The 27,005-nt window shown below is 48.0% G+C and overlaps 11 protein-coding genes across 11 annotated transcripts; 4 read left to right on the top strand and 7 right to left on the bottom strand.

The window, feature by feature from the left end:
- Positions 1-187: 187 nt before the first annotated feature.
- On the bottom strand, positions 188-1,039 carry VTN00DRAFT_2502 (uncharacterized protein; the record flags this gene model as incomplete). The annotated part of the gene is made up of 5 exons (XM_069428725.1): positions 188-193; positions 249-265; positions 342-755; positions 805-846; positions 967-1,039. 5 exons carry the CDS (start codon positions 1,037-1,039, stop codon positions 188-190), a joined length of 552 nt encoding a protein of 183 aa, XP_069283551.1.
- A 2,830-nt stretch (positions 1,040-3,869) lies between these two features.
- Positions 3,870-6,398, bottom strand: VTN00DRAFT_2501 (uncharacterized protein; the record flags this gene model as incomplete). Its single annotated transcript, XM_069428724.1, has 6 exons — positions 3,870-4,543; positions 4,598-4,710; positions 4,761-5,025; positions 5,082-5,154; positions 5,217-6,020; positions 6,096-6,398. 6 exons carry the CDS (start codon positions 6,396-6,398, stop codon positions 3,870-3,872), a joined length of 2,232 nt encoding a protein of 743 aa, XP_069283550.1.
- A 1,221-nt stretch (positions 6,399-7,619) lies between these two features.
- Positions 7,620-8,543, bottom strand: VTN00DRAFT_2500 (uncharacterized protein; the record flags this gene model as incomplete). Its single annotated transcript, XM_069428723.1, has 1 exon — positions 7,620-8,543. The coding sequence occupies one exon, from the start codon at positions 8,541-8,543 to the stop codon at positions 7,620-7,622; it is 924 nt and encodes a 307-aa protein (XP_069283549.1).
- Positions 8,544-9,648: 1,105 nt separating this feature from the next.
- VTN00DRAFT_2499 (uncharacterized protein) lies at positions 9,649-10,146 on the top strand (the record flags this gene model as incomplete). Its single annotated transcript, XM_069428720.1, has 1 exon — positions 9,649-10,146. One exon carries the CDS (start codon positions 9,649-9,651, stop codon positions 10,144-10,146), a length of 498 nt encoding a protein of 165 aa, XP_069283548.1.
- Positions 10,147-13,108: 2,962 nt separating this feature from the next.
- On the bottom strand, positions 13,109-14,835 carry VTN00DRAFT_2498 (uncharacterized protein; the record flags this gene model as incomplete). The annotated part of the gene is made up of 4 exons (XM_069428719.1): positions 13,109-13,729; positions 13,779-14,258; positions 14,315-14,594; positions 14,654-14,835. The coding sequence occupies 4 exons, from the start codon at positions 14,833-14,835 to the stop codon at positions 13,109-13,111; spliced, it is 1,563 nt and encodes a 520-aa protein (XP_069283547.1).
- Positions 14,836-15,429: 594 nt separating this feature from the next.
- On the bottom strand, positions 15,430-16,720 carry VTN00DRAFT_2497 (uncharacterized protein; the record flags this gene model as incomplete). Its single annotated transcript, XM_069428718.1, has 3 exons — positions 15,430-15,754; positions 15,814-16,107; positions 16,158-16,720. The coding sequence occupies 3 exons, from the start codon at positions 16,718-16,720 to the stop codon at positions 15,430-15,432; spliced, it is 1,182 nt and encodes a 393-aa protein (XP_069283546.1).
- Positions 16,721-18,499: 1,779 nt separating this feature from the next.
- Positions 18,500-20,286, top strand: VTN00DRAFT_2496 (uncharacterized protein; the record flags this gene model as incomplete). Its single annotated transcript, XM_069428717.1, has 4 exons — positions 18,500-18,759; positions 18,826-18,860; positions 18,914-19,590; positions 19,666-20,286. 4 exons carry the CDS (start codon positions 18,500-18,502, stop codon positions 20,284-20,286), a joined length of 1,593 nt encoding a protein of 530 aa, XP_069283545.1.
- Positions 20,287-21,626: 1,340 nt separating this feature from the next.
- VTN00DRAFT_2495 (uncharacterized protein) lies at positions 21,627-22,241 on the top strand (the record flags this gene model as incomplete). The annotated part of the gene is made up of 2 exons (XM_069428716.1): positions 21,627-22,073; positions 22,152-22,241. The coding sequence occupies 2 exons, from the start codon at positions 21,627-21,629 to the stop codon at positions 22,239-22,241; spliced, it is 537 nt and encodes a 178-aa protein (XP_069283544.1).
- A 239-nt stretch (positions 22,242-22,480) lies between these two features.
- Positions 22,481-23,532, bottom strand: VTN00DRAFT_2494 (uncharacterized protein; the record flags this gene model as incomplete). Its single annotated transcript, XM_069428715.1, has 2 exons — positions 22,481-23,230; positions 23,320-23,532. The coding sequence occupies 2 exons, from the start codon at positions 23,530-23,532 to the stop codon at positions 22,481-22,483; spliced, it is 963 nt and encodes a 320-aa protein (XP_069283543.1).
- A 346-nt stretch (positions 23,533-23,878) lies between these two features.
- Positions 23,879-24,892, top strand: VTN00DRAFT_2493 (uncharacterized protein; the record flags this gene model as incomplete). The annotated part of the gene is made up of 4 exons (XM_069428714.1): positions 23,879-24,091; positions 24,179-24,279; positions 24,361-24,766; positions 24,830-24,892. 4 exons carry the CDS (start codon positions 23,879-23,881, stop codon positions 24,890-24,892), a joined length of 783 nt encoding a protein of 260 aa, XP_069283542.1.
- Positions 24,893-25,398: 506 nt separating this feature from the next.
- Positions 25,399-26,983, bottom strand: VTN00DRAFT_2492 (uncharacterized protein; the record flags this gene model as incomplete). Its single annotated transcript, XM_069428713.1, has 5 exons — positions 25,399-26,289; positions 26,349-26,444; positions 26,505-26,615; positions 26,686-26,873; positions 26,944-26,983. 5 exons carry the CDS (start codon positions 26,981-26,983, stop codon positions 25,399-25,401), a joined length of 1,326 nt encoding a protein of 441 aa, XP_069283541.1.
- Between the last annotated feature and the right edge of the window lie 22 nt (positions 26,984-27,005).

Genomic DNA, 27,005 nt, shown 5'->3' with positions numbered 1-27,005 from the left:
TGGATTTTAAGAAAATTGGCCCATTTGAAATTGAAGAAAAGAAAGAAGAGGTCAATTTCCACCTTAAATTGCCAGATACTATGTGGATACACCCAGTTTTTCATATATTGTTATTGGAACCAGCACCGGAAAACGCCCAACCAATTACTGAAACTGAAGAAATCCTACCTGAGAATCCAGATGATGATCAAGACTATGAGGTAGAAAAGGTGTTAGACAGCAGCATAATTAATGGGCAGTTCATGTACCTTTTGAAATGGAAAGGCTATAATGACTTTAAGAACTCCTGGCAGCCCATAGAGAACTGTGGAGGATGCAAGAAACTCCTCAAGGAATTCCACCTTTGAAATCCAGACCGCCTGAAGCCAGAGGATCTACGCCCTCAGCAAACAAGGCATCAAGGGAGGATTCCCAGAACAGGACGCGGGAGTAATCCACAGGAGAACCAGTCTCAGCAGGAGGAGCAGGCTCACCTGAACCTCTGGAAGAGGAGGGGCCTGCACTTGGACCCTCATGACATGGCCGCTTTGAACTACACTCCTCAGATGCACCATCATTCTCAGACTCCAACACATCTAAAGCAGCCATATCATCAATTGAGGCCAACTTCTGCTCAAGCATTTGGGCCGCATGCTGTTCAAGCAGTCCTTGCTGCTTCTGAGCATAAGCCAGACCAGCCATGACCTTCTGCAACTGCACCTCAAAGGCAGCCCGCTCCGCGCGAACCTTGTCCAAGGCACAACCAAGGCATTCAACTGGAAGAATCAGAAAATGAGGGAACTACCCAGGAGGAAGAGAGCATACAGTCAGAATCCTCAAGACCACTGGCATCACAACTGGAACAACCTTAATGGCAGCATTCCCCACACCTGGAAAACCTATAGGCAACCCGGCAATTGAGCTCTTGGAGCTCCCCCTTCTCTTTCAATAAAAGGCAATGAGTACATGGGACAGGCATTATAATACCCAGACAATCAACCTTGGCTCCTAGACAAGAATGTTCTTTGATCTGGTCACTTTGCTTGTGCTTCCTGGACATGATGAAAGATACTTACAAGAAAAAGGATGGATTCACAAGAGGAAACCACCTTAAATAGGATCTTTGGGCTGAAGATCTTTGAGGGGGGGGGTAGTGTTACAGCACAGCCCAGGATTAGACTGAGTCAGGATGAGGGGAAGACCACCACGTGACTGGATCACCATGATCCATGAAGGCCGATCCACCACGTGACTGGATCACCATGATCCATGGACTATGATCCATGGGTTGTGATCCAGAGGCTATGATCCTTGAGCCATGATCCATCGGATAGGTATTTCCAGACAGAACTCATCATGTATATAAAGACACTCCTTAACCATGGGGATCAGGACCCTGTGGTCAACTCAAATAGCAATCCTAGAGTTAGTATTGCTAGTAATGACTAATTATCTATCTTTCTCCTTGTCTTCTGTCCTCAAGATAAACCCAACGGCCCTCTGCCTACAAAGTCCCAGACCCGTCGTTACACTGGCTCCTTATTATATAACTATCTAAATAATCTATTTCTTGTAGTCCTTATATTTTACTGCAAGCTGACTAATCTGTTTATCCTTCTTGGCAATCTCCTTATTTGTATTATTCTTCAGGGTGCTAAGCTCAAGTTCTAATTCCTTAACCTTCTTCTGCAGTTTGTTATGGTTATTAAATACTCTATTAAAAGTATATAAAATAGCCTTATAAAGGGCCTTCCTGTCTTATTTAATAAGCTTGTTAAATTACTTATAGGTCATCTCCTATTCTTCTGGGAGTTCACTATCTTAATTCTGGGGGTCTTGAAGAATTGAGACACAGCATCTCTCCCCAGAGGGGCCTTTCTTAATGGCAGTTGATTTATGCATCATTCTGTTTGATTTAGTTTAAATTCAGGTTTTATAATAATTAAGTTAAGAGATTGTCTTTAAAGTTGATATTCAGGTTAAGTCTGATAAGTATATAGGATATGTGGAGGGGCTGAATGATAACAGCCAGTCTGGTCTACACTCAGGCTAAAGGGATAGTTAAAGAAGGGAGAATGTGATACTTTCAATTATATAACAGTGCTCAGTCATAGTATTATTAGCTAAAATTATGATAGCTTGTCATACAGAATTGAAAGCATAAGAAGAAAAGAAAGAAAAGGATTTGCAGGGCTTCATGTAATGTGATATATAGACAAGTAGGACCAGCAGTATCCCAGAGACCAAGGAATGCTCAACACTGCCTACCTTACCGCCTAGGTGTCTGCCGCGCCGTCACACCTCATACTGATTTATCTAAATTAAGAGGAGTTCAATTTAGTTAATCCTTTTGAATTACCATTATTTAATACAATAATATTACTATCATCAGGAGTAACAATAACTTATGCTCATCATTCTTTAATACAAGGTAATATACTAACCAGGCGATAGCTTAAATACATATTTAAACTAATATAAGCAACTAACCTAAAAAAAATACCAATCCGTCTAATTTTATAACCTGTATAAGAAATAGACTTTTTAGTATATAAATTATATTTATCAAAATAAGGAAAAACGTTTTTACAATTTTTAACTCCACCTATACGGAATTCATATACATTTTCCACCGAATGGTTAGAAAGTATACCTCCTTTAAATAATAAACTGTAACGGCGGACCTAGGACTTCTAGGTTGAAGCGCGTTGGGTTTATCTTGAAGGACAGAAGACAAGAGGAAAAGGTAGATAGATAGGCCGTTACTAGCAATGTTACTATTGGGATTGCTATTTGAGTTGACCACAGGGTCCTAATCCCCCATGATTAAGGAGCGCCATTATATACATTATTACTTCTGCCCGGAAATGCCTATCCGCTGGATCATGACTATGGATCATGGAGATGGATCGTAGAACTGGATCGTGAAGATGGATCGTAGACGATCCAATATGGTCACGTGATTAGGCCTCCCCTCACCAGCCTTGTCGGTAGTCTCTAGATTGTGCTGTAACATAAACAAAGATGATTTAATACTTTAAAATTATCTTTTCCTTTTTGTGAAATGAATCTTATCTCGGGCATTATATTATTTTTTTATGGGTGTGCTGAAATAAAGAGAACAGGGAGTAATATATGATGAGATACATGGATTGCAACGATGTTCCCCTGGTTAGACGTAGTGTAGCTGAATGTTCCTCGTATATTGTATCTAAGGTGTTCTAATGAGAGAAAGACAGCATGATGGAGTCTGTAAAGGATTGGGACTCGCGATCTTGCATGCTTTTCCTGCTACAGGATTACAAACATCCTGTGAGAGGGCTTTAGATTGCTTCTCTCAATTGATAATGACATCTGCACCATATACCACATTTATGCGATAGTCTCTCGGATATTACAATATCTACCTGTGAGAGTATACCCTAACTGTACGTGAAGCGAGTTGTACTGTACACCGTGAGACCTCGTCCTGATCAATGAACAATAAGCAACAGCCTGTCATCGCCCTGTCTGCCCGGCCATGCTTGACATGGAGCCACCCGATGTTTCCCGTCAATTCCTCAATGGATAGAGCAGCACAACTTGAGGGCTTACAAGAGCTGTGCCAAATATCCAAGAAAAATGTATAGATTCTGCCCGTTCATGCCTCTATCGAACTCCCGCCCGTTTCTGCATTGGTTCACAATCCCATTTAAAGGCCCCAGGGGTAGAGAGAAGACTGAGGACTGGAATGACACGAAGTGGATAATGTCCACACCGGACAGAATCTAAGAATTTAGTCAAAAACAAACAATAAAGAAGTCATATCAAACACTCTAGATGCCAAGTTTCCCAAAACAAGACGCCAAGACTGGACGGAAGACGGAATATATCATATCATGCAAGACGTATCAAACGGCCTGCTCTGGGTCTTCGCCTGCAAGGCTCGTATAGACTGCCCCAGATCCAGCTCTTCCGCCGCTGTGCATCCGCAGTGGAACTTCATACATCCGATTGTAGTTAACAATCTCGCCGCCCACCATGGCAGATCCCGGTTCCCTTCTGCCAAAGTAAGGCGCGGGATCGCACCAGAAGTCGCGACAGTTCGTGATGATACCGCGCGAGAAGGGATTCTTCGGCCGGGAAGCACCGCTGCTCTCGCCAAAGCCGCTCTGCGCCGTTGCGAAGAAGGTGTCCAGGCCGAGAAGCCGTTTCCACTGTTGGAAGCAGCCATGTCTTCGACGGCGGTGGTGTTGACCGGGTGCAAGAGCCGGATTGGGACCGTGTCCAGAGGCTGAAAGGCCGGCAGCATCGAGAGACGTCGTCCCCGCCGCAAAAGCAGAGGTTATGGCTTGCGAGCTTGGATGCGCGTGGTCGATTGAGTGGCCTCTCATATTTTCATACGTCGTCTGATTCCGAGAGATCTGGACCAGCTGCACGGCGCAGAGCATCGTAACCCAAATGAGCTGCAGGGTAATCCAGATGTCAAGGACGATGGTGAAAGTGTCTCGAAGGACGAAACTACATAGTACGTCATTGAGAATATTGCATTGCGGCTCTGTCGGCTGCGGTAAAATCTCAATATCTATAATTACCGTTAGTCAATACCTAGAGACTTGAAGCTGCATGTATTACTTACAGGAGAAAGTCAATTGTATAAAGAGAATTATGCCGATCTCCAAGGAAATAATGTACAGAACAAAATGACGGAGATTATTCGCACCGACACAATTGTCAATCCACGGACAATGGCTATCACAAGGTTAGCATTGGCATAGAGACGTTGAGGAGGGTAAACCTACTGATCGTGCTTTGCTACACAGCGCCCACATCGCCTGCAATGCTTGCTTCGCAAGGGTTTTCTGATCATGCAATATACGCAGAAGTTCTCATCATCGAACTTCCAGAGGTCGAAGAGCTCGTTTATGACCGCTCGCTGCTGGTTCCTGCTGCCAAGCTTGGGCACGTAACCGGGATCCTCGATCATGGAGAGTATGTAAAAGTATGTTGTTAATCCGAAGAAGACTGCAAACAAGACATTCAAGATTGGATGCGATGCATATGTGGCTTTTTTCATTGTCAGCAACTCTTGTCAAACCAAAATCAGCAGACGCAGATCTTACTTGGCAGCACTTTGAGTACATATCTCACACCGACCCAGAACAGTGTCCCTGCAAACACGCCTGCTAGATAGGGCTGGGGCATATATCAGCAACAGATACTTCAGCGCATTCCCAAGCATTTAGAGCCCTGCATACCGTTCTTTGAAGTATTCTGTATTCCGAAGGCCCCCAATTTGCAACCTGCTGTGCTACCCACTGTAGTGAAAACACTGCGACCAGCATGATCGGCACAGCAGCATATATGACCATATTACTGAGGATCCAGATAGCGACTGGGATCATGATGAACGGCCAGAGGAAAAAGAACTTGGATACCATGCTCTTAGTTCGCACAAACGACGTTAACCCCAGAGGAAGTATTTTTGGATTCCCGGAAGCGTCGTAGCCACATTCATTAAGTGCACGGTACCACACGCGCATGGTGTTCATCTCTCCCGCGACCATCGTCGGTGTTTTGCCATCCCTCGTCTTCGCAAACTTATCCGCACCGTACTCGATAATCTTCTGGACGCACGTCTGTGACCCTTTCACCAATGCCCAGTGTAGGGGCGTCAAGCCACCCTCGTCCACAGCATTTACATTGGCGCCCCACCGCAGGAATAGGTCAACACACACAGGGAACCCTTTGTATGCTGCCCACATAAGGCCTGTGTGTCCTTGGGGATCGGTAACGTCCACAGGGATCTCTTGGTGCAGTAAGAGAACCAGCAAGAACGCATTTCCGTCAATGGTCGCCAGGTGGAGAATGTTGTATCCTTGGACATCGGTAAGAAGAGGATCGGCCCCATACTGGAGCAATAATTTGACGATATAGTAGTGACAGCGCTGCGCAGCCCACATTGCTGGCGTGGCCACAGACTCTCCACCCTTCGCGTTGACGTCCGCGCCGGAGTCCAGCAGGAACTTGCACATCGCATATTGGTTGTTGATCGCAGCCCACTGTGTATGGAAGGACGCAATGGTCAGGTAAACATCTTCCTATCAAAAAGCGCATACAGCATAGTGTTAACATACGTGTAGAGGCGTGATTCCTTCCTCATCTTTGTATTTCGCGTTGAATTTCTTGCTCTCGAACAACTTCTGTACAGCCGCGACTTCCCCCAGCCGCGCTAGCTGCATTATATCCTCCTCAACCGGCAATGGAGCCTTGACATCGTCAGATTCCGATGCCATATTCTTGAGCTCGACACTTTCGTCTGGTTGTGTAACCTTTGAAGGGGCTGGCGTTGCCTTCCCGTTCGGTGCTGACGGTGAACTGGAGCTCCGGTCCGCAGCGCTGCTGCTTTGGAGGTCCGTAGACGGCGTCCTGGAGGACATCGCTATTTATAAAGCCACGGAGATCCGACGAGGGAAGGGCGATCTCGGGCTCGTGAGGTTGACGCTGAGGACAGGTAGGACAGATGTACGGTTGTTCTCGTCGAAGCGCTGGTCTTAAGGGAACATCGTGAGGATTTTCGTGTCCGTGCCTCAAGAAGGGATTCCGTGTATTGCGCTCCTTCAAAAAGTATTAAAGCTGAAGGTAGGAGAAAAACAGGGTCGACGGTGTGCATATATCGAGGGCTTCACGCTCACAGCGTGACTTGGGAATCTCCGCGCAGCTGTGTCGGAGTTCGTATCCCACACGGCCGATGCGTCTACAGGGCTTAGCGGCTACGTACGCGTTTCCCGCTGGAATAGCTAGTGCCCGTGCATAGTACTGGACAACGCGCGCTCGATTAAATCATAACTGAGCCCGTTGTTTTTTCTCTGTCTAGATCGCCAAAATTAAATACCTTTTTAATTCTTATAATGTTGTGGTATTATGAGACAAACGAATAAAACCGCATCATGCCAATGCCGGGCGTCCTCTACCCTCAGTGCCTCTGTATCGGTGATTTGGGCTTTCATCGCTGTCATCATTGCCATCATCGCCCTCCATGCCTCTGCTGCTATCGGTTGAAAGTGTAGATTGTACCAAGTGACCGTACAATCCGTTTGTTCACCTGTTTTGAAGCCTCGTCTCCATGGTACTAAGAGAGGATTCAATCGCATCTCGAAGGATCTGATCTCAGAACGAGATGAGTTTATCTTTGCCGTCAACCCAATCCAGTAATTTGGTCGCAAAGGCTTTCCTCTCGTCCCGCAGAAAAGCCAATGCAAAAGTGGTAAAAGTTGTGGCCAACCCAAATACCACTTTGTTGGCCTTCTTCGCTTCGGACCGGACACGGTGCATACCGGCAAGATATGTCGAGAGCTGCGAAAGAAGAGGTACATTGTACAAGATGACCTAGTGATTTTGCCTCAATTTCTATTAGCATCTCCTGAAGCTCGCTTTTCTTGTCCATATCTGCAAGGGTCTCTCTGTCGGCACGTCCCGCAATTTTGATCGATTTTCGTAGAAATCACTAAAGAGAGCCAGAACCGCGGGTTGAAGGCCAAGAGACCTGGTCATTCCATTCATGTAGGTATCACTGAAGTCTTTTTTTTGCCGCAAGGGTATGACAAGAATGTTTTGAGTAGCCAAAGCGTCAGCGCCAGCAGAAGCAGAGAATCAAACGACTAAGTTATTGGTGCACCATCCTGAGCTTCCTGAGAAGGCGATGTTGGGGCTAACAACGTCGATTCGTTATGCTTTCCATTTGGAGATGACTTCTCCACGATGTTAAACCCGTCTTCGCCGAAAGCCGTACCATTCCGCAATGACCTCGCCTCTCCCAACAGCGTATTGGCATCCACTCTCAATTCAAAATCTATCAGGAAGCAGAAACTGATTTCAAGACGGGAGAGTTCGCGCTCGCTGACTCCACCGACTTTGGCGAAGCGGCTATGCGGATAGCTGAGGTCCTCCAGAGCTTTCATCGCAACCCGCAAGCCTGCTAGCACGAGTCGATGGACATTTCGCGGCGTCACGAGTATTATCTTTTCGACTGTCGCCATCCTGGTGATATATAAACTGGTAGCAAGATACACGGCTGTGGACATTGGACAGTATCGATGGAGTCGCGTGAGGTATTCCTCAAGCGAGATTTGTGGGGCCTGCTTTGAATAGAATCTCCTAGCCAACGCATTTTGTTGAAGGATTTCTTGTGCTTCGCCGTTGCCAACATGGTCCTTTGTCGGACCGCAATGGAGTTCTGTGACTTTGAATGGGGTATCATCAATCCCATTTTGCTCTCTGGCATTTTCCGATTTTTCGTTTGAAAAGGAGACAACGCTCATCAAAGGATTCGGAGGAACATCACCGGTAAGTCTCACTAACTTGTTGAGATGGGCGCTGAATATTTTTAGCGCGGTACTTGGCGAGATGTCGAAGACCTCATCTCCGGCATCGACCGTCTTATTTGCCGTTGACAGTGTGTTGGGGATATTAGCGCCTTGGTTTTCCGGAACAGGCGATCTCTGCGAAGATCCAGAATCCGAATGCTGGTATACAGTGGCACTGTCTGCTTCTTCACTCCTTGAAGCTGTCACGGAGCTACTCATCGTGTCAAAGAGCACAAAGTTCCTTTGAAGAATCTAAAAATGGATTTTGCGTGGATCGCCTATGTGGAATTGGAGGTACAGACGCGAAAGACACATTTGAAAATACAGGTGTAGATCGATGTTCGAGATAGGAATTGCATTGTAGAGCCAAGCCTGGTTTAAATTCCGATTTTCCAGGCACCATCTGTTTGCTTTGATAGCAAGGATGGCAGTGATGCAGACGAACGGCTGCAGAGCCGGCGAAGCAGAACACGCAAGGAAGACGACGAGGAGCGTGTAGCTTAAGTACGATTAATTTTGCAATCCTGCGACGGGCAAGCTTGTCAGCAAAACCAGCAAAGGGTAGCAGAAAGAGAGGTGGCATCTACTCAAAAACTAAGCACTACCATATGGGCAGTCCTGTTAAACCGGAAAGGGCGCAAGTCGGTTATAGTATGTCATGGGAGAAAAGACGATTCAAAAGCTATCGGAACAAGTTACTTCGATAATGGGGGAAACCTGGGTGTATTACCGTTCAAAAGTGAAAATGATGGCATTGTTCCGAGGGCAATTGAAAAAGAGAATCCGCCCTGGGGGGCGCCCGCGGCCGCGTGTGAACCCTTACCGCAATCGACTTAGGTCTTCCCGCACTTTTTCGCTTCAAACCCACCCCGGTTGAAAGTGGTCTGGATATGCAACATCCGTCCCGTCGGTCACTGCATTATTATCGTCAACTCGTATAAACTTTTCTTGTTTTATCTTAATCACATACGAGGAGAACATAACGAGATCTGCATATTGTCTAAAATTCTTATTTTAAGTTAGGCCTAGTAAATCCAATATTACAAAAAAACCACAGCTCCAGCCATCTACCCCCTTAAAACCTATTATGCTTATTCCTGTGCTGGAAAATATCTCTCTTGACTGCGCGCCTGGATAATTGGCACAAGATTATAAGAGTCCGAAGACATTAGCGCTATCGAATAGCCGGGAGGAGTATCGATGGATCTAATTTGTTGTTATATCATCGGCATTACAGCCATCGCCAATCAGGGTGACCATAACCTCCGTCGTAAACTATACGATCGTTGCCAGGAAAAGTGGCCCGCCTTGCTGGTCTAGGCCGATGGTGTTGGTCATCGAGAGATCTTCGACTGGGTCGTTCATGGAAATCGCGGGCAAATTCCTCCCGCTTAAGTCTCTCTCGGGCCTGCGCGATAATACGATCGCCTGCCTCTGTGATCTGACGGTTACCATCTTGAACGATTCGTGGCTTGCGGGGCACAGTACGTTGCGGTCCGGAAGATCTCGGCCAAAAGTTCCTTTCCATAAAGCGCTGAAAACGATTCCTTCCCGGTTCGTCGTGCTTGCGCTCTCTGACGACACCTTTGGAAAACTGGTCGTCACGGTGAATCTCTTCCTCGGTATGCCGATTTCGCTGCCCTTCACAGGACCTATTATTTTCGGTTGTGTCGTGAGAACTTCCTCCACCGTCGACGTCTGGGGCGAAGCGGACCCGTTTAGGCGTGGGCGGCTTTCTTTGACGGTAATGGTCACGCGTTGGTGTCAAAGGTGGACTGTCTTCTGGATAACGACTGTCGTGTACCTCGACCGGGGTGATTGAAGGCATTCGTTCCGGGCGCCTAAGAGGAACACGATCAGTAACCGGAACCCTTTCCTTCGCCGATCGTGATGGCTGGGATGCTTGCTGTTGCCGCCGAATCTCCGGCGCGAGGTCAGCAGTAGATACGCGCTGCAGGGGTGTCTGTAAAGGGACAGAAATGCGTGACGATCCTGGCCGAAGTTCTTGATATGACGACCGTCGGGTTGGTCGGCGCGGAATCGCTGATTCTTCTGAATAGTTTGCAGTGAAACGACGGGGATCTCTCTCTATATCTCGCCGACTCAAACCCCGCGGACCTTCATCTTTTGAAGCCCTTCTCATGAAGGGTATGTGGAACTCGAATATAGACCCCTTGTCCTTCTTCATCCATTTGTAGCTAGGGGAGCTCTTTGCAGATTTCTCTAGCCGCGTCGGCTCAACCGGCTCAACTATTCGATAAATTGGACCGGATGGGCCTATCTTGTCTTCGTTTCGAGGATGACGCACATGGTAGGTTCCATCAAGATCGTAAATACGCGTCTTATTGCAAGTGCCAATACCGTCACTGAATCGGCACCTATAGATCGTCTCCCTCTTGCGGACCTCTCTTGGGTACACGTCGATAGATCTCTCAATAACACACATCCTTGCTTCTTCACACTGCAAAGCAACAAGGAAGTGAAAAACAACGGACAATATTACGGGAAGATAACCCCGTTGCTGTCAATAGAAGAAGAGGAAAAGTGCAGTCAGTATGGAAAATGACACCAGTCCGAGGTAGTTAAATCCCTGCAGAAAAAAAAACAAGAGCAGAGGGGCGTTTTGCTATTCCCCACCTTCGAAAGCGATGAACATGCGGATCAACGAGGTCAGGGACAAAGGAAGACATGAGGCAGGGGTCATGAGCTCATAGCACCTGATTTAGCAGCGAAGACAGAATCGCCAGTCTGTAGAAAGTTCAAAGGATTTAGGCAAGGTGAATGAAGATTGGTGTTAGTTGGGTGTGCTTGAATATAACAGTCGAGTTTAAAAATACTGCAACAAGAACAACAAGGAAACAGGAAGTCGAACAAAGAGAATGTCTAGTGGCTGGTGTACCCGGGGAAAGTCGAAACTGTTCATGATGCATATGTACGTGGGCGTACGTGCATGCAGACCAGCTGCAGCCTAATATCTCCGGCATATCTAGATCTCGGAGAGAGACCGTGCAAGAGCGTGTCCGCGCCCGACATGGAGGCCAGCACCTCCTGCCAGGGCAGATGCAAGGCCGTGAGCAGTCATCTTGGGTCTGGTGGACATAGAATTTCAGGCGTGGTCAGCTCTGGTCACAAGGGGCGCAGTCGAAGTCAGCCGGGCGGGGAGACGGGCCAGGAGACGAGAAGAAACAAGAAGCATAACACGATACCAGGTGGACAAAGACCGGCAGGAATGACTTTGTAACCACTGACCACGAGTGTCATTATGTCGGATTCCATGTCCAGGTGCAAACAGTCTCCAGCTGGAAATGACTAGGTAGAGACTTGGCAGTGACCCGATGAACATCGAGTGTATGTCCCGATGCCGATGTCAGACTCCAGTCGAATGTGGCGCAGTCAGCTTGCTTTGGAGGGAAGCTGAATAAAGAGGACATTCAGTGGCTCTACTGGCCAGACCACCAGTGATAGTAGGCGTCATAATTTCGATGTGATACTTTGGCGTTCGACGAAAGTCACAAAGATGATCATGGGTATGCGCTCGCTGACAACCAGAGATGTGGCGTAAGTCTGTGAGAGCACCAGCCACAACTCCTCTGCCTGCGGCCTAGGAGCCGCACGACTCTGTATGTGTTGATTACTGCGTAACTTCCGAGCTTGCTGTTGGCCTCGCAGCCTGGCGTGAAGTTTCCCTTCGACAGGGGGTTAGTATCTCTTAGTATAGAATTCAGGCTGGTCAACGTCTCGCTGCCCCAGCCAGGACGAGAGCCGCAGATCTCTGGGCTTGCTGTTGGGAACCTCCCGTCATATCTGACTCATGTGGGATCAAAAGACGCATAATCTCTGAAGAGTTGAGACTGGAGAGATGAACGTGCCCTGTGCAGAACCTGTCCCCTCTCATTAGATCAATACATGGTGATTACTAGCAGTACAGAGATGAAACCTTAGCTATTCTTCTTATTCTATGCTGCGGGCCATACAATGAATCTCATAGGTCAAATTGCGTGATTGTTCTGTATAATGTTCATTAACAGGATCTTCTGTGTATTACCCTAAATAGAGATCTATATGTTACAGGTTGTGGGGGGGCGGTGCATTAGATATCACCTGCTTTGTGTGCAGTTCAAATATCCTAACAGGCAGTAATTAGCGATCCCCGGATGTATGAACACGGGTACGATCCAGGCTTCAAGCCACTGTGTCGGAATGTCTTCGCTGCCTGCGGCAGATAATGCGGCATTAAAAACGCCATGGGGACTGGTTGCTTTCAACCTTGGCTGGTTCTGATGCCTCGGGCACAATGACACCCCAATACGCTCTGACTTTGGCAAGAAAGATTTAGACCAGGGTTTTCCTTGCAAGGCTGAAACTTCTGCATGGCAAGGTTTGGCTGTTCCGATTTGTGGCTATGACTGGGTTGATCATAGGTAGTCCCTGTCCTCTAGTTCCTCTTCAGAAGGCTGCATGCAAGACGAATCTTCACATGCTTAGCATGAACTGGAGTTCGTGCCTAATACGTCTCTTGCAACTTTACATCTTCTCCAAGGTCCTGTTCTGTATATATGCTGTTGCCACAGCTTCGCCTAAAGTACCCATTCCTAACTGTTTTTGATCTGCTGCATGGCAAATGACCGGTCTTTGGGAGTAAAGAAGGCAGAGTTGCTAGAAGTATATGGATATCACACACAAATAACCACTGAAGCCTCCCATATAAAATGAATAAGGAACCGGAGGTAAAGGTATCTTAATCTAAGTCACAGATCACTTCATGTTCTAAGCTGTTCGATCCCTCACAGCCATTTTTCCATGAACTTCTCCTGGGTCTTATCTCTCTGGTAGAGAACATCCAAATTGATTCCTTCGATTCCCTTTTGGACGGACCCTAATTCTTCTTCCAGCGTAGCGAGCTTCTGCTCCTGAGAAACATCTGAAAGTGAAATCCGGAAGCTCGAATCAGCATGCAAAGAAGAGTCAAGAAGCTGGGCCGCCTGATCTGCGGAGCTCAGCTGCGCTATCAATGGAGCATCGGCAGCAATCTCAAGATTGTGCAGACGTTCCAGCATGCGCAGTTTCTTTTCGTAGAGAGAGTCTTTGCCCCCGCCTTCTTCAGGAGGCTTACAGACCGAGTCTAAGGAGATTCCAAGACGACGCAGGAAACCCGCAAGGGCTTGCGACTCTAAGAGAGGGGCAATTGCCTTTTTCTTTTCAGAACGCGGGGTAGCCCAAGAGGTCTGAAAAGAATCTCTTTGCAAGGTTCCTCGTCTGGATGACTGAGTTGTGCGCTTATTGTCGAATTCAGATCTGTAAGCGACTGCCAAAGCTTCCATCGTTTCATGATAAGACTGGCAATCTTGCAACCGTTCTATGATGCTTTCTATAGAAAGAGTCATCCCGGTCATTATATCCAAAATCTTGAACAAATCAGTAAGTGATTCTTCGACAGAAGTGGAACAAACGTACATAATCGAGTCTTTTCTCAGATGTCAACCGTAATCGATTATGGCGACTTTGTAGTTCACACAGGATAGGGTCGCTGAACTGCTGCTTGGCGGACATTTCGGCTAGGACGCTTATCTCTGCATATAGAGACTCCAGCTCTTCCTCGAGTGCGGCTAGAGGCTCGTGTTCGTGCTCTGATCCTTCGATAGAGCCACCTCTACCAGCACAAATCGTCTCCATATATAATCGATCAAGGCGGCAGTGAATCTCTTCCGCCACATATCCCGCAAGTTTCGCAGTGAGTTCTGCAGCTCGGCTCCCTGCCGCTCTGTCCTCCTCACTGGATCCGATACCCGATGCAAGCTTTTCAAGGATCTTAAGCGTTCTATCATCGTCCCTCAGTCTAGTTGCAATTGACGAAAGTGCCTTCTTTCTATCCGCTGCTGCCGACTCAGTTCCAGCCTTCATTCTCGTCTCAAGATCATGCGCAAGATCGTCAGCCTATATAGCCCGTCAACAACAGAGGCCTAGAGCAAGCCGTAATGGGACAATAGTACCACAGCATTGACATGCTGTCTTTCTAACTCATGTCTCCTTTTCAGCTGGGCCAAGACTCGGCTCCGGCCCAGTACGCTCTCTTTATCATTACGCAGCTGTTTCCTTAGATCCTCACATTGTAATGTCAAAATCTCTGTTTGTTTCTGGATCGCGGTTGTTGACGCTTTCAGCGAGTCGATCGCGTTGCGAATATTCTCATCTAGTAATGGTCGCGTTGCACTGAGGTCTGGATTCTGAAGAAGGGTCTGCAGGGCGCCAGAACTCTCTAGCTTTGCATATCTATAATTCTCATTAGCAGGAAACTCAGCGAAAAGCTGTGAACAGAAAGCGCATCATACAATGTTAGCTCTTCCCTGGACAGTAGCGTGTCGTAACCGAGATGCTCGGATGCCCATTGGGCGTTCGCGAAACCGAGGGACTCATCGTTGAATGCTGATTCGATATCGCTCTGCTTGAACGAAATATTGCGCTCCCTGAGGGCGGCGATGACCTGTTCCGCTGGACTCCTCGAGTCTTCCATGGCTCGTTGACTGCAGTGACTTATCGGCCAAAGGACCGGTCGGAGTTGGGGTGTTCCCAGTGGTGGCCGGCCGATAACAGATTCGGTTCCGGCCCCGCTGCAACTAAACTTAAGTACTCCGTACTGCTGTACTATGCACCTCTGTACTAGTCAGGACAACGAAGCTATCAGACCCTGCAGATAACGATAAGTCCTCAGAAAAAACATGGTCCGTGATGCATTTGCTATCATTTCCTTGGTGGGCAGCTTCATGCCTGCTGTTGTGCAAATCTTTCGATAGGTAGACCGTGGCATGGCATCTCTAGACACTTCAACCTTGCAGTTACAGTTATTGGCCATTTTAAAGATTATGGGTTGGAGATGTTGACAGTCCATCAGCTCAGTCAGCACCGCTTCTCTTTCATGACAAGTTTTCGCACTTAATTTCATTCAATATCCAGATGTGTCCAGCTTAAATGAAACCCCAGCATGATATAAGTACTAGGTATTTATACACTTATTTCGAGCAAACCCTTCAAGGGAGGAATGTGATTATCCAACATAAATGACATCGAAAGCAACACGGGATGGCCACAGCCGGATTTAGATTCAACCTTAGTGACCGTGTCCTTCGCCCATCGGAATCTGAACATTTGTCGTTCCTTCATGCGGATTGGGATAGTACCACGTGGTGACCGCAATGATAACATATACGAGAACACAAAGGCCGCCCTCCATATAGTTTGATTTGCCGTCCCGAAGAAAGTTCCCTACCACAAGAATCGAGAGGACGAGCAAGACAATCATGAAGATCTCAAAGTTCAGATCCATATCCTTGCCGAGGCCCCAGCCAACTATAACGACCAGGGGAGCGTTAAGGAGCGCAGTTTGAATAGACGGGCCCAGACAGTGGAAGAGTGCAAAGTTGATTTGGTTATCCCTATCAAAAGTTAGTAAAAGAGAGGCACCGTAATCACTTAGGTCTCCAAAAATTCTTACCAGGCTTCATCAATTGCGGTCAAATGTTCTGCCGCCTTCTCAACCAGAGGAACAAGTATCAAACCCATGAAATTGTCCGGCACTCCTCTCTCGACAATGTAGGATATTTCCTGTACCAAGAATACTGCTGACATGCACACGCATGTAAGAGCGATGGCTATGGCAATGATGCATTCCGTGAAGGTCAGCTTAGCTCTCTTGAGCTCTTTCGATCGATCCTCATCCTCGGCTTCGTCTTGCTCAAGAACTTCATCGAAAATACTGTGGTGACTCCGGAGATTGAACCACATAAACCTAGAAATCAATAAGCACACCTTCTCTAAGCAAAGGTCAGACATCCTTACATCAAGAAGGCCACAAGTAGGATAATGGAAGTAGCTCTGCTGATTTTACGCGTGTTCGAAATCAGTTCCTCCGGTGTGAAGGTACCCGTTGTCGCGCTTCCGGAAAGGGCAGAATAGAAGGCGCTTGGGATCAACAAGCCGAACCCAGCAACCAGAAGCAGTCCGGATCCCACCTCGCTGACCGCTTCATGGAATACTTGTTCGTTTCGTCTTAAGCCTCCTGCAAAGAAACATAAACCTAAGCAAAGCAGGAGGTTTGCTAGGATTGAACCCAGGATAGCCGCCTGAATGACAGGAATGAGGTTATTGTTGTTGTCATTGTGGATTAGGATCATGAATAGTACTATCTCCACAACAGAGCTCAAGGTCGTTTCCATCAGGACTCCCAGGACTTTAGGTAGCTTCTTCGCTAGTTCTCCACCGGCGAACCCAAGCAGATTGGCAGTTGGGACCATCGCAATGTAGTTGAGAGCAAAGATCCAAACATGAAGATCAGGCCGGGCAAAATGAATGGTGATAGCAGCTGGAACAAAAGGCCAAAGGACATTAACTATCATCGACATGGTGCAAGTGCTCCTGACGCACACTTTGAGAAAGTGGATTGGATGGATTCCAGTCCGCCCACTCTCTCCCGCAGAGTGCACGCGAAATAATCCCCAGGCACGGGAAACATCGTGGCTCTTCTCGTTATGTGTAGGTAACAGCGATGAGTCGCGAGTCCTTTCTTTTGGCTGAGCGTTAGAGACCGACAATCCTCCGTTCCCTGCTTCTGGGTTCTGTGACGGTGGTCGTGACCTGAGGGATTCCATATTGACGAATTGTTCGAGGATACGGGAGATGACCAGATGCGAGGCCGAGGCTCTCACACCTCGCCAACGTTTATGATGGCTGTTGGCGGATCTGTGCTTCTTGTTATAATATAGAAAGGAACAATGAGCAAAAACTTGAATGAAAGACTGACAGTGGCGGCAAAGCAAAGAGAGGAAAAGAAAGTACAAGAAACGAAATAACCAGCATGTCTGGCGGAAGGAGAGCGGTGAGTTGGCCGGAGGGTAAATAAGTTCATATCATTGGAGGCTAGGAGGTGGCTGATGCTGTCGAATACAGTACAAGAGTGGCCAGCGGCCCGCTGCCGAGCCGGCCCACTGGAACGGCGTCAGATCTGGAACTGGGAATCTGAGACGCGATTCGAAGCATCAAAAGCGAGATACGGAGTAATAATAATCCCGTAATTGGATCTGCGCCCTTTGTGCCCACACTGGCGCTTCTGCAAGCACGAGGGATTATTTGAGGCCACATGGTGCGCCCCCGAGACCTCTGATAAGCCACACATGCAGCTTGGCGATGCCTGTAGTCCAACCGTAGTACGGTTTCAGCTTCAAGACAAGAACCCTTGGAGGCGTGGAAGTTGCAGCTTGTCCGGCTCGGCAAAATGACCTCCTGTACGACAAGAATGAAATGTACCCCTGAGCTTTGAAGATGCTGCTGGGAGATCAGCCGGATCCTATTGGCACAGGGCCACCCCCAACCGTGTGCAATGAGCCGCGGTTAGTCGGATTCCCCACACGTGCTACTCCAGTTTCAAACGATAACCTGACCCGAGACTTGCAGATCTTTGTAGGTGCGGCTGGCATTGTACAGCAACTGGCGGTTTCTTTGAAGACTATTTTTAGAGATTATACTCCGTATTTTGCAGCAGACAAGAAACAAGGGACATTGCCAGTTTTGCGACGACGCCGCGGCGAGAGCCAATAGCTGATAAGCTGACTAAGCAACGTCATATCTACGTTAAGTTAGTTAACTACTCAATAGATACCAGGGACGGTGGGGTGGAGTTTGCAGTAAGACCCTAAACATAGTATATTGTACTGCGTAGGCTGTGATAATCTCAGGAAAACGTCAGTAATTCCAGGAGATAAGTTTTCAGGCACGTCCAGGGACCTGTCGACAGCACCTGAAAGGGCAAGTCCAAAATACAATCCAACGAGAATAATAGGGCGGAACCTTATGAATTAAAAACTGCTGGTTAAAGCTGAACGGCCGGCGGTAATATACAAGTCAGCGTAGCGCCGTGGACGCTGCCCGGGAAAAAGTGCACCTTGCCGCCCGGCTCCCACCGGCGGAGCAAGTGAGACCTAGAGTCCATCTGCAGCGGCTATTGTCGGTGAGGGGTGAAGGCAACAACGGCCAGGCCGTCATCGACAATCACGCCACGAAAGAGGCTCTTCTCATCATGCACTTTTTGTATATCTGGCTATTCCGTTGACAACTCGCCCTTCCATTTCCCTGTCCCTGCTCTTCCCTCTTCGTCCTCCACGTGTTCCTCCAACAGCTCTGTCACAATGTCATCTATCACTAGTCCAGCCGCCCCGCCGGTGGTGATGGACTCGATCACACAGCAGATAGGCAATACTCCCCTCGTCAGATTGAACAAGCTCCCCCAGAGCCTTGGAATTGAAGCTGTGGTGTACGCGAAGCTGGAATACTTCAATGCCGGAGGAAGTGTGAAAGACAGGATTGCGTTGCGGATGATTGAAGAGGCGGAACGTGAGGGGAGGATCAAACCCGGCGATACTTTGATCGAACCCACCAGCGGAAACACGTAGGGCTCCGATATTTCCCGCTATTTACCTAAACATCACTGGAGAGATACTTACTGCGATCCCAGAGGTATTGGGCTGGCTCTTGTTGCGGCGGTAAAAGGTCGATTACCACGTCTTGACTGTTTGGATATGTAGAGCTAATGATATTTCAAGGCTATAAGACAATCATCACGCTCCCAGAAAAGATGTCTGCTGAAAAGGTGGCTGTATTGCGTGCGTTGAATGCAACTATCATCCGTACTCCTACGCAAGCTGCCTATGACTCTCCCGAATCCCACATCGGAGTCGCCAAACGCCTCGAAAGGGAGCTGCCCAATGCACACATTTTGGACCAGTACGGTAATAAGAATAACCCGTTGGCCCACGAGCTTGGCACAGCGGAAGAAATATGGACACAAACCGATGGAAAGATAAAGGCCATAGTTGCAGGCGCCGGGACTGGCGGCACCATCACAGGGCTATCTCGAGGATTGAAGAAACATAACCCGGATATCAAGGTGATTGCAGCAGATCCGCACGGGTCAGTTCTGGCTTTGCCTGCGGAGTTGAATGAAGAACATGCAAACGAGCCCTACAAGGTTGAAGGGATTGGATACGACTTTATCCCTCAGGTTCTCAGCCAACACTCTGTGGATAAATGGTACAAGACTGGCGACAAGGAGTCTTTCCAATATGCCAGACGTCTCATAGCCGAAGAAGGTCTACTTGTAGGTGGAAGCAGTGGAAGTGCCATTGCCGCTATGGTGAAGGCAGTGCAGGACTACGGCTTCGGAAAAGATGACGTTGTGGTAGTTATTCTACCTGACAGCATACGAAGTTACCTTACCAAGGTAAGTCAGGGTATCGTTTTCCCTCTATTTATTTTCTTTTCCTATTGTGACATCTTCCGTTGCTAACGGCTTCAGTTTGCCGACGATGACTGGCTTGCTGCAAATGACCTTTTACCATCACCACCCCCCGAGGCTGCACCAACCACTCCTGAGCTGCCACCCCGTGGACCCAAGGACCCTTTCTCTGGTGCCAAAGTCAAGTCTCTCAGGTTAAAACCCATTACAACGGTCACATCTAATTCGTCATGCGAAGCTGCCATCGAGATCATGCGGGAGAAGGGGTTTGATCAGCTTCCTGTTCTTGCTCCTACCGGCAGGAGACTCGTGGGCCTTGTGACCCTGGGAAATATTCTTAGCTGGGTCACCCATGGCCGTGCCACCGGCAAGAGTCCAATTTCAGACGTGATGTTCGATTTTTCGAAACTCTCTGAAGTCGTAACGGATCCAAGAGACCTTGATCCAACATTTTCGGTTGAGAAGGATGAGCTCTCAGCTGCACCTGGAAAGCAAAAAGGAAGACGCCGAAAGTTCTTCGAGATAACAATTGATACTCCCCTAAGTGTGCTCAACCGATTCTTTGAGTGGAATAGTGCAGCAATTATTACTGAAAAGGACGAGTACGGAACCATCAAGCCCGTGGCTGTCGCAACGAAAGTCGATCTACTCACCTGGATGATGCACCAAAAACAAATCTAGAATCTGGGTCTTCATGGTCATTTTTGTCCTTCTTCTAATTTTTTTCCCTCTTCAATTTCAGATCGGAGTCACGACTCTTTAGCACTAATAGTCCCGAGAGTCGAGGTTTTACCGATGTTGCTAGCAAAGTGTTACCGGTTTAAACTTCAGTGGTAGGTGCATTGGGCTAAAGTCATAGATGGGACAGATTAGGACATATCATAGATCTCTCGTAGATTTACATACTGCTCAACGTTTCTTCGGAATTTAGATAGTAGAGGCGCTATTGATAGTACGGCAAGGGCAGATCCGGCGTATGGTCCGCCCCTTGAGGCAATGACGTTGGATTGATGAAAGCACCATGTCGTTCCCAGAATTGATTCTGTAGTTCAAAGAAACTTCAACGGCTTTCCCCAGCCATGAAGCATGCTCACGGAAACTTTACTAATTTTTATTGATTCTATTCTGAAATATTCTAGACCAACCTGAACTAACTTGCTCGCCATTTGTCGCTGACTTCGAGGGAAATGACAGGCATAATTACGTATAGGAACTTTTCTCTACGTGACACACCCCCTCTTGACGGGAAGGTGGCGGTTATAACTGTGAGTTTCATAGTTCAAAGAGGGCTCTGTATCGGATATTGTGGCGCTTAAGCGTTCAACGCGGATGCAGAAGGGAACTCGCTGATTCATGGAATTGCTCACTACTCTCTAGGGTGGCCAAGCAGGCATAGGACGAGGCAAGCAGTTACCCTCGAAACTCGCTTTCTACGTCTTTTCGTATCTATACATCTTAAGACACGTTTGTTTTGATTTTCTAATCAGATACACTCGAATATCACAGAAATTACTACCCAGCTTCTTCTGCATGGCGTACGGAAAGTCTTCGTTCTCGCTCGCAGCAGGGACAAGTATAAAGCTGCGCTAGAAGAATGGCGCGCTCGCAGGGATATATATCTTGGGGAAGAGGAAGAGAGAATCGCATTCGTCTCATGCGACCTACAAGATATCCGTGATGTCAAAGAAGCTGCGGATCAGATCAGGAGAGATACGAACAGGCTCGATATTGTCATATGCAATGCGGGTATGGTCTGCTCTTTTTTTTTTCGATAAGTCTTCGTTTCTTGGAAAGAAAGATAGAGACAGGAATGATCATCATGCCTAATTATTATTATCCTTAATACTATAGGTCTCGGTATAACGCCCAAGTACAAGCTTTCGCCTCAAGACATAGAATGGATTTTCGCTTCCAACTGCGTTGGCCACCAGATTCTGGTGACCCTGCTTTTGCCTCTTCTGAGGGACACGACGATCAGGTACAAGACCAGCGACGCGCGGGTCGTCGTCACCAGCTCATCTATGCACGCTCTCTGTCGTCACCTGGATGTGGACTCCCTGACGTCTCCGACACGCTTCAAACCCGCCATCTACGACGGTATTTGGCGCTACGGCCGCTCGAAGCTGGGAAATATTCTGTTCACGCGGGAGCTCTCCAGACGTCTGCTTCAGGCTGGAGACGAGGGGAGCAAGAATATCTACGCCAACACCTTCTTCCCCGGGAACATTGCGACGGAACAGGTCAACGTCTGGAAGGAGTACGTTGGGCGTTTGGGGGCCTGGGCAGTGGGGAAGGTATTATCCGTTGTCGGACAGACTATGAGCGATGGTGCTGCCACGGGCATGTTCCTCGCTGCGAGCAAGAAGGTAAAGGATGAAGATATCCGTGGGGAATATTTTATTCCTATTGCAAAGAGGGATGCTACCACTTCCGTTGCCAAGAACATGAGGCTTGCACGGGAGCTTTGGGTAAGTCGATAGACCATCTTTATTCTAGCTCTCGCTCTTGTGAAAGCTTCAGTACTAATGTGGTGTCAATCATGAAAGAATTGGGTAGATGAGAAGGCAGTAGAGACACTCGGCGACGAGTGGCGGACTGCGGATGGTCGTCGCCTCGTTGATATCCAAAAACGGTAATTGTTACGATCTAGGTAGGCAGGCTATTGGGATACATAATGCTAGTCTGTGATCTTTGGAGCACTATGGTCATGAAGTGATTCACTGCATGTAGCGTAGATGGGGAAGCCCCTGGGCCGTATATCCAAGCGATAGACATTCTCATCTCAATATTCGTAGAATGGATATCCCATTAGATGCCAGCCAGACACAGTATCATTACCCAATAAATAAGAGAATAATTGACGTGAAAGAAATGTTTACAGACACATTCCGATCCATTCCTCCCATCTCCGTACGCCGGATCCAACATCCGCCTCGTCATCGCCCTTGACGGCACCCCCGACTATGTCGACTTTGACGCCGACATCCTCTTCCAGGAGCTTGAAGCTGAACGTTCCTTGTCCATCGTCTCCACCCAAGATCTCCTCTTCATCTTCACCGGTTCCATTATCGACACTAGCATCCATGAGACCCTTACTCTTTGATTTCCTAATTCTGTCGAGTTCCGCCTCCAACTTCTCACGAACTGAACCTGGAGGTAAAGCAGTAAACAAGTCTTGCTTGTTCGCCGCGATAAGGACAGGGACCTCGGTTGCGACTTTCGCAGAAGATTTGCCCTTGTTCAGGGCCCTCTTTTGGAGGATAAGGAGAACATCATGCAGATAGGTAGCTGTATCTCTCAATACCTCGTCACTATCGGATAGAGCAGCAGAATCAACAACGAAAATGACAGCCCGTAGTCTTCCTTTCTGATTCTTCGAATTCAACATCGACAGGAACTGCGCGATCCCCTGAGAGTCTCGCAATTTGCCATGACCGGGGGTATCTCTCAAATGATACTTCACTGGATTCCTTGAGGCTTCCGCTAGAGAAGGGTCGTTGACAGAACGAAAGCGGTTCGAGGCGATTGGGACAGTTGGAGGGAGAGAAATAGTAGAAAAGGTAGATGCCTGAGAAGTATGCGTCGGTCGCGCTGGTTGCGCAAGGCGAGAAGATTTCGACTCGAGCTGTGAGTCCTTTAGTAACGCGTGGCTTTTCTTTCTGTTCCGCATTTCCGGTCGATGTGGAAATCAGAGATGTCACGTGTGAGTCTTACAAGTGATAATAAGGCAGTTTTACCAGCCCCGCTGGGTCCAAGAAGTAGGAAAGAGGTCGAGGGAGGAGAAGCTGCTTTGCGATAGAGCAAATAGTGTAGTAGAATGGGGAAACCGAACGCAATGACGGCTGTCACTATAATGGCGATAGGGTTGGCATCGAGCAAATTGGTTGCGATATTCCCGAGCGAGGACCAATCCAAATCTCTGCCCATTTTGAAGAATATTTCCAGGGAACAGAGTTATGACATGGGAATATAAAATTGAGGGGAAAATATGAAGGGGAGAAGGAAAACAGAGATGAAACAAATAATAACAGAAAAGTGAAGACAACCATTGCGTCTCAGCCCACGCCGGAGGACCTGCAGCTGCTGGCCAGAATTGGCTTAGCGCCCGTTACATAGTGTACGCCGTACCTACGGAGTAGATCCCATCGAAGGCATGGCCTCTCAGGAACGGCTGTGAGTTTACAGCTAGCAATCAGCCAATTCTTGACCTGGTTCACTCTTTTTTTGTACTGTCGCTCTTTTTACACCTTTCATGTTCAACGTCCTGGCCAGAATGAAGCTTATACAAGCTTTATCCCTCGTTTTAGCTCTTGCTTCCGCGGCCCTGGCGGATGTCGAATTCATGAATCCTGCCGCCGGCGCAACTGCCAAAGGAGGGGATACAATCACAGTCCAATGGAGGGATTCCGGGAAGGATCCGAAGCTCTCTAAGCTCTCCCGATATGACCTTTTCCTTTGCGCTGGCGGTAACACAGAGGATTCCTATGTAAAGATCCACCCCTTTCCCGGCGCGCATACTCAGTGCGGCGAACAGACATCTAAGGAACTTTTTCTAACTTCCCGTTTTACATAGGATGAATTGGCGCACGTCATAAAGGAAGGGGTCTTTGAGCGAGGGAACTCTGTGTCTTTCAGGATCGACCCTGAAGTTGGTGGAAACGACCCGAATGCATAGTATGACCTTCTCTGCACCCCGCGAGCGACAATTTAACTTTCCTTAAGATGCTAGTTGCTGATAATGTTTAACAATCACAGTTTCCTCAAAATGGTCTCGTCAGGTGTGGATACCTGGGTGGTCAACTTCTCCAAGCGCTTCACTCTCACGCAGATGACCGGCACATTCTCTTCTCGTGTGAAGAACGGAATTCTGTCCATCTCCGACACCAACGGACCAGCTATTGAAGAACAGGATGAGCATGAGGGGCTCCGGAAAAGACAAAACGCGGGAAAGTTCACTATACCATACGAGGACCAATTGACCGGTCTCACGAGATACGCCCCGATGGCTAAGCAGCCAGGGACAACAATAACCGCAAAGAGTCCTAAACCTCAGCATCCGACCAGTGCATACGTGGTTGCTACGACGTTCCTCCCGATACCGACAATTGAGACTACATCGACGGCCAGTCAAACCTTCTCTACCTCCAGCATTGAGAACACAGTATGTACCACCTCGCCCTTTGTTTATCTACCCTGTTTCAGCTGCTAAGCGTCGTCTGCCTAGGCTTCTCCTGCTCCCCATCCTGAGAATGACATGAAGAGATTTTTGAAGAGGTGGCAGGATTAAGTCCGGTTCTTCTATAGAGGGGTTTCTGACGGTTGGAGTCGATGGTTCGGGATTTACATCGCGAAGCGTGAAGGGGACGACCGGGATCATGAATACTGGGATTATTATGGTCATTGGGGTGCATTGTTTGGGCCGCTTCTGCTGGGGCGTTTTGGAGAGATGCTAGGCGTCTTTATTATCATATACAATTTCGAATGCGATCTACAAGATTCTGTTGTCTAGGTAGGAAGCCTTTTAATTGGTAGATTCTATTTACAGATATCTGATGATAGCAACTTTTTATGACTTTCTTAAACTCAATCTTTGTTGGGTGCAGTGCCTTCTATTTACCAAATTCCCAGCGAGACATGAATTCCCGGACTGCCATTCTACATTTTTAGCTAGACAAGCTAACTTGCTCCCAAACTGGACAGGTCGTCGATCGTAAGACTCGTAGAAAAAAAATGATTAATTATCCGCTGTACAACAAAATTCCAAAGTTGCCTCGTGCGCCATGAAGAATATATTTATCTGTGCATCCTCCAGTCATCCAGTGCGGGGGTGACAGGTCGGCTCGGCCTTTCACTAACGGGAAAGAATGAGATGTTCTCGCGGAGGGCGACATATTCGCTATCCGCATAGCCCAAAATAGAGGTGATCTGAGTACTTCTTACTCCCTTTATAAGAGCAATTTCGGCACTGCCGTAGTTGACAAGGGCTCGTCCCACTTCTTTTGGCACCTCTCCGTGGTGAGGAAAGTCGCCGTTGAGAGCATCTGGGGAGGGTCTTGGGACAACAACCAGTCGGACTGCTTCCTGCTGACCAAAATGACCCTCGACGCCCACAACGCCGGCCGGAAGGAGACCTGCTTTGTTCTGAAGGGCGCTGTATGCGCCGTGGTCGATATAAACTGTTCCATGAGGCTTAAGTCCATGAAGCAGCCAGAAGGATCGTGATTGAATCGGGGTGGTGGAGGGGAGAAAGCGCGTGTGGAGAGGAGGCCGAGAGGACGGCAGTGACCGGTCTGGTGAGGAGTCATCTGTACCTGAGCCTCCATCGACCTGGCAAGTATCTGCAGAACGATCGTTTCGAATTCCTTGGAGATATCTGACGATCTCATGGACATTTCCGGGTTTCGAGCTCTTCGTGATAACCGTCGTCACACCAGCACTTGTCGCAAGTCTAGCAGCGACGATCTTTGTACTCATCCCTCCAGTTCCCAGGGACGAGCCAGCCGTTGAGACATCAGCTTCCAAGGTCGAGATATCTGAGACTACCTCAATTGGTTTCGCGTCTGGGTTTGTACGTGGATTGGACGTGTAGAGGCAGTCCACGTCGGTCATAAGGAATAGGTAGTCTGCCTGAACCATGGCCGCGGTGATGGCCGATAGCGTATCATTATCGCCGAATTTGATTTCCTGGAGATGTTATCAGCTCTTGTTTCATAAAAGGCATGGAGTTGGGACTTTTTCCTTACCGCAACAGCCAGAGTATCGTTCTCATTGACTATAGGGATTACGCCCATGCTCAAAAGCTCCGCAAAAGTGTTTTGAGCATTGAGATATTGGGTCCTCTAATCATTCCGTGAGAAGGAAAGCACACACTAATTGTTAGGCGCAAAACAGAATCTTACATCTGCAATGTCATTTCTCGTCAACAGGATTTGTGCGACTGGTAGGCGAAGATGGCCGAATAGGCTATCCCAGAGACTCATGAGTCGACATTGTCCGACGGCGGCCAATGCCTGCAAGAACCAAGTTAGCGATGACATGTTCCATTCAAGGCATGCATCATGTGTGCTTATGATCCCATACCTGTATCCGAGGAAGATGCTTCGGTCTCTTATCTACATCCATCCTCCGCAACCCCACACCAACGGCACCCGATGAGACGAGGATGACTTTGTGTCCATCTCTGTGAAGCTTTGCGGCAGTCTCAACAATCAATGTCAGGATCGATAGAAGTGGTTCATGAGTATTCTCGTCCACAATCGAGCTCGTCCCTGTGACGGTCAAAGGTTAGTATTCGGAGCGCATATGCATCCGGCCTGCAACGTCATCGTATCTCCGCACCTAATTTGATGACAATGGTAAGGCTTTGAGAGCCCTTCATGGCTGCTTTTCTATTCCCTGAA

Source organism: Thermoascus crustaceus (assembly GCF_041956765.1).
Source record: "Thermoascus crustaceus strain CBS 181.67 unplaced genomic scaffold VTN00scaffold_10, whole genome shotgun sequence".
In the NCBI taxonomy this organism is placed as follows: domain Eukaryota; kingdom Fungi; phylum Ascomycota; class Eurotiomycetes; order Eurotiales; family Thermoascaceae; genus Thermoascus; species Thermoascus crustaceus.
This window is presented reverse-complemented; position numbering and strand designations above follow the sequence as displayed.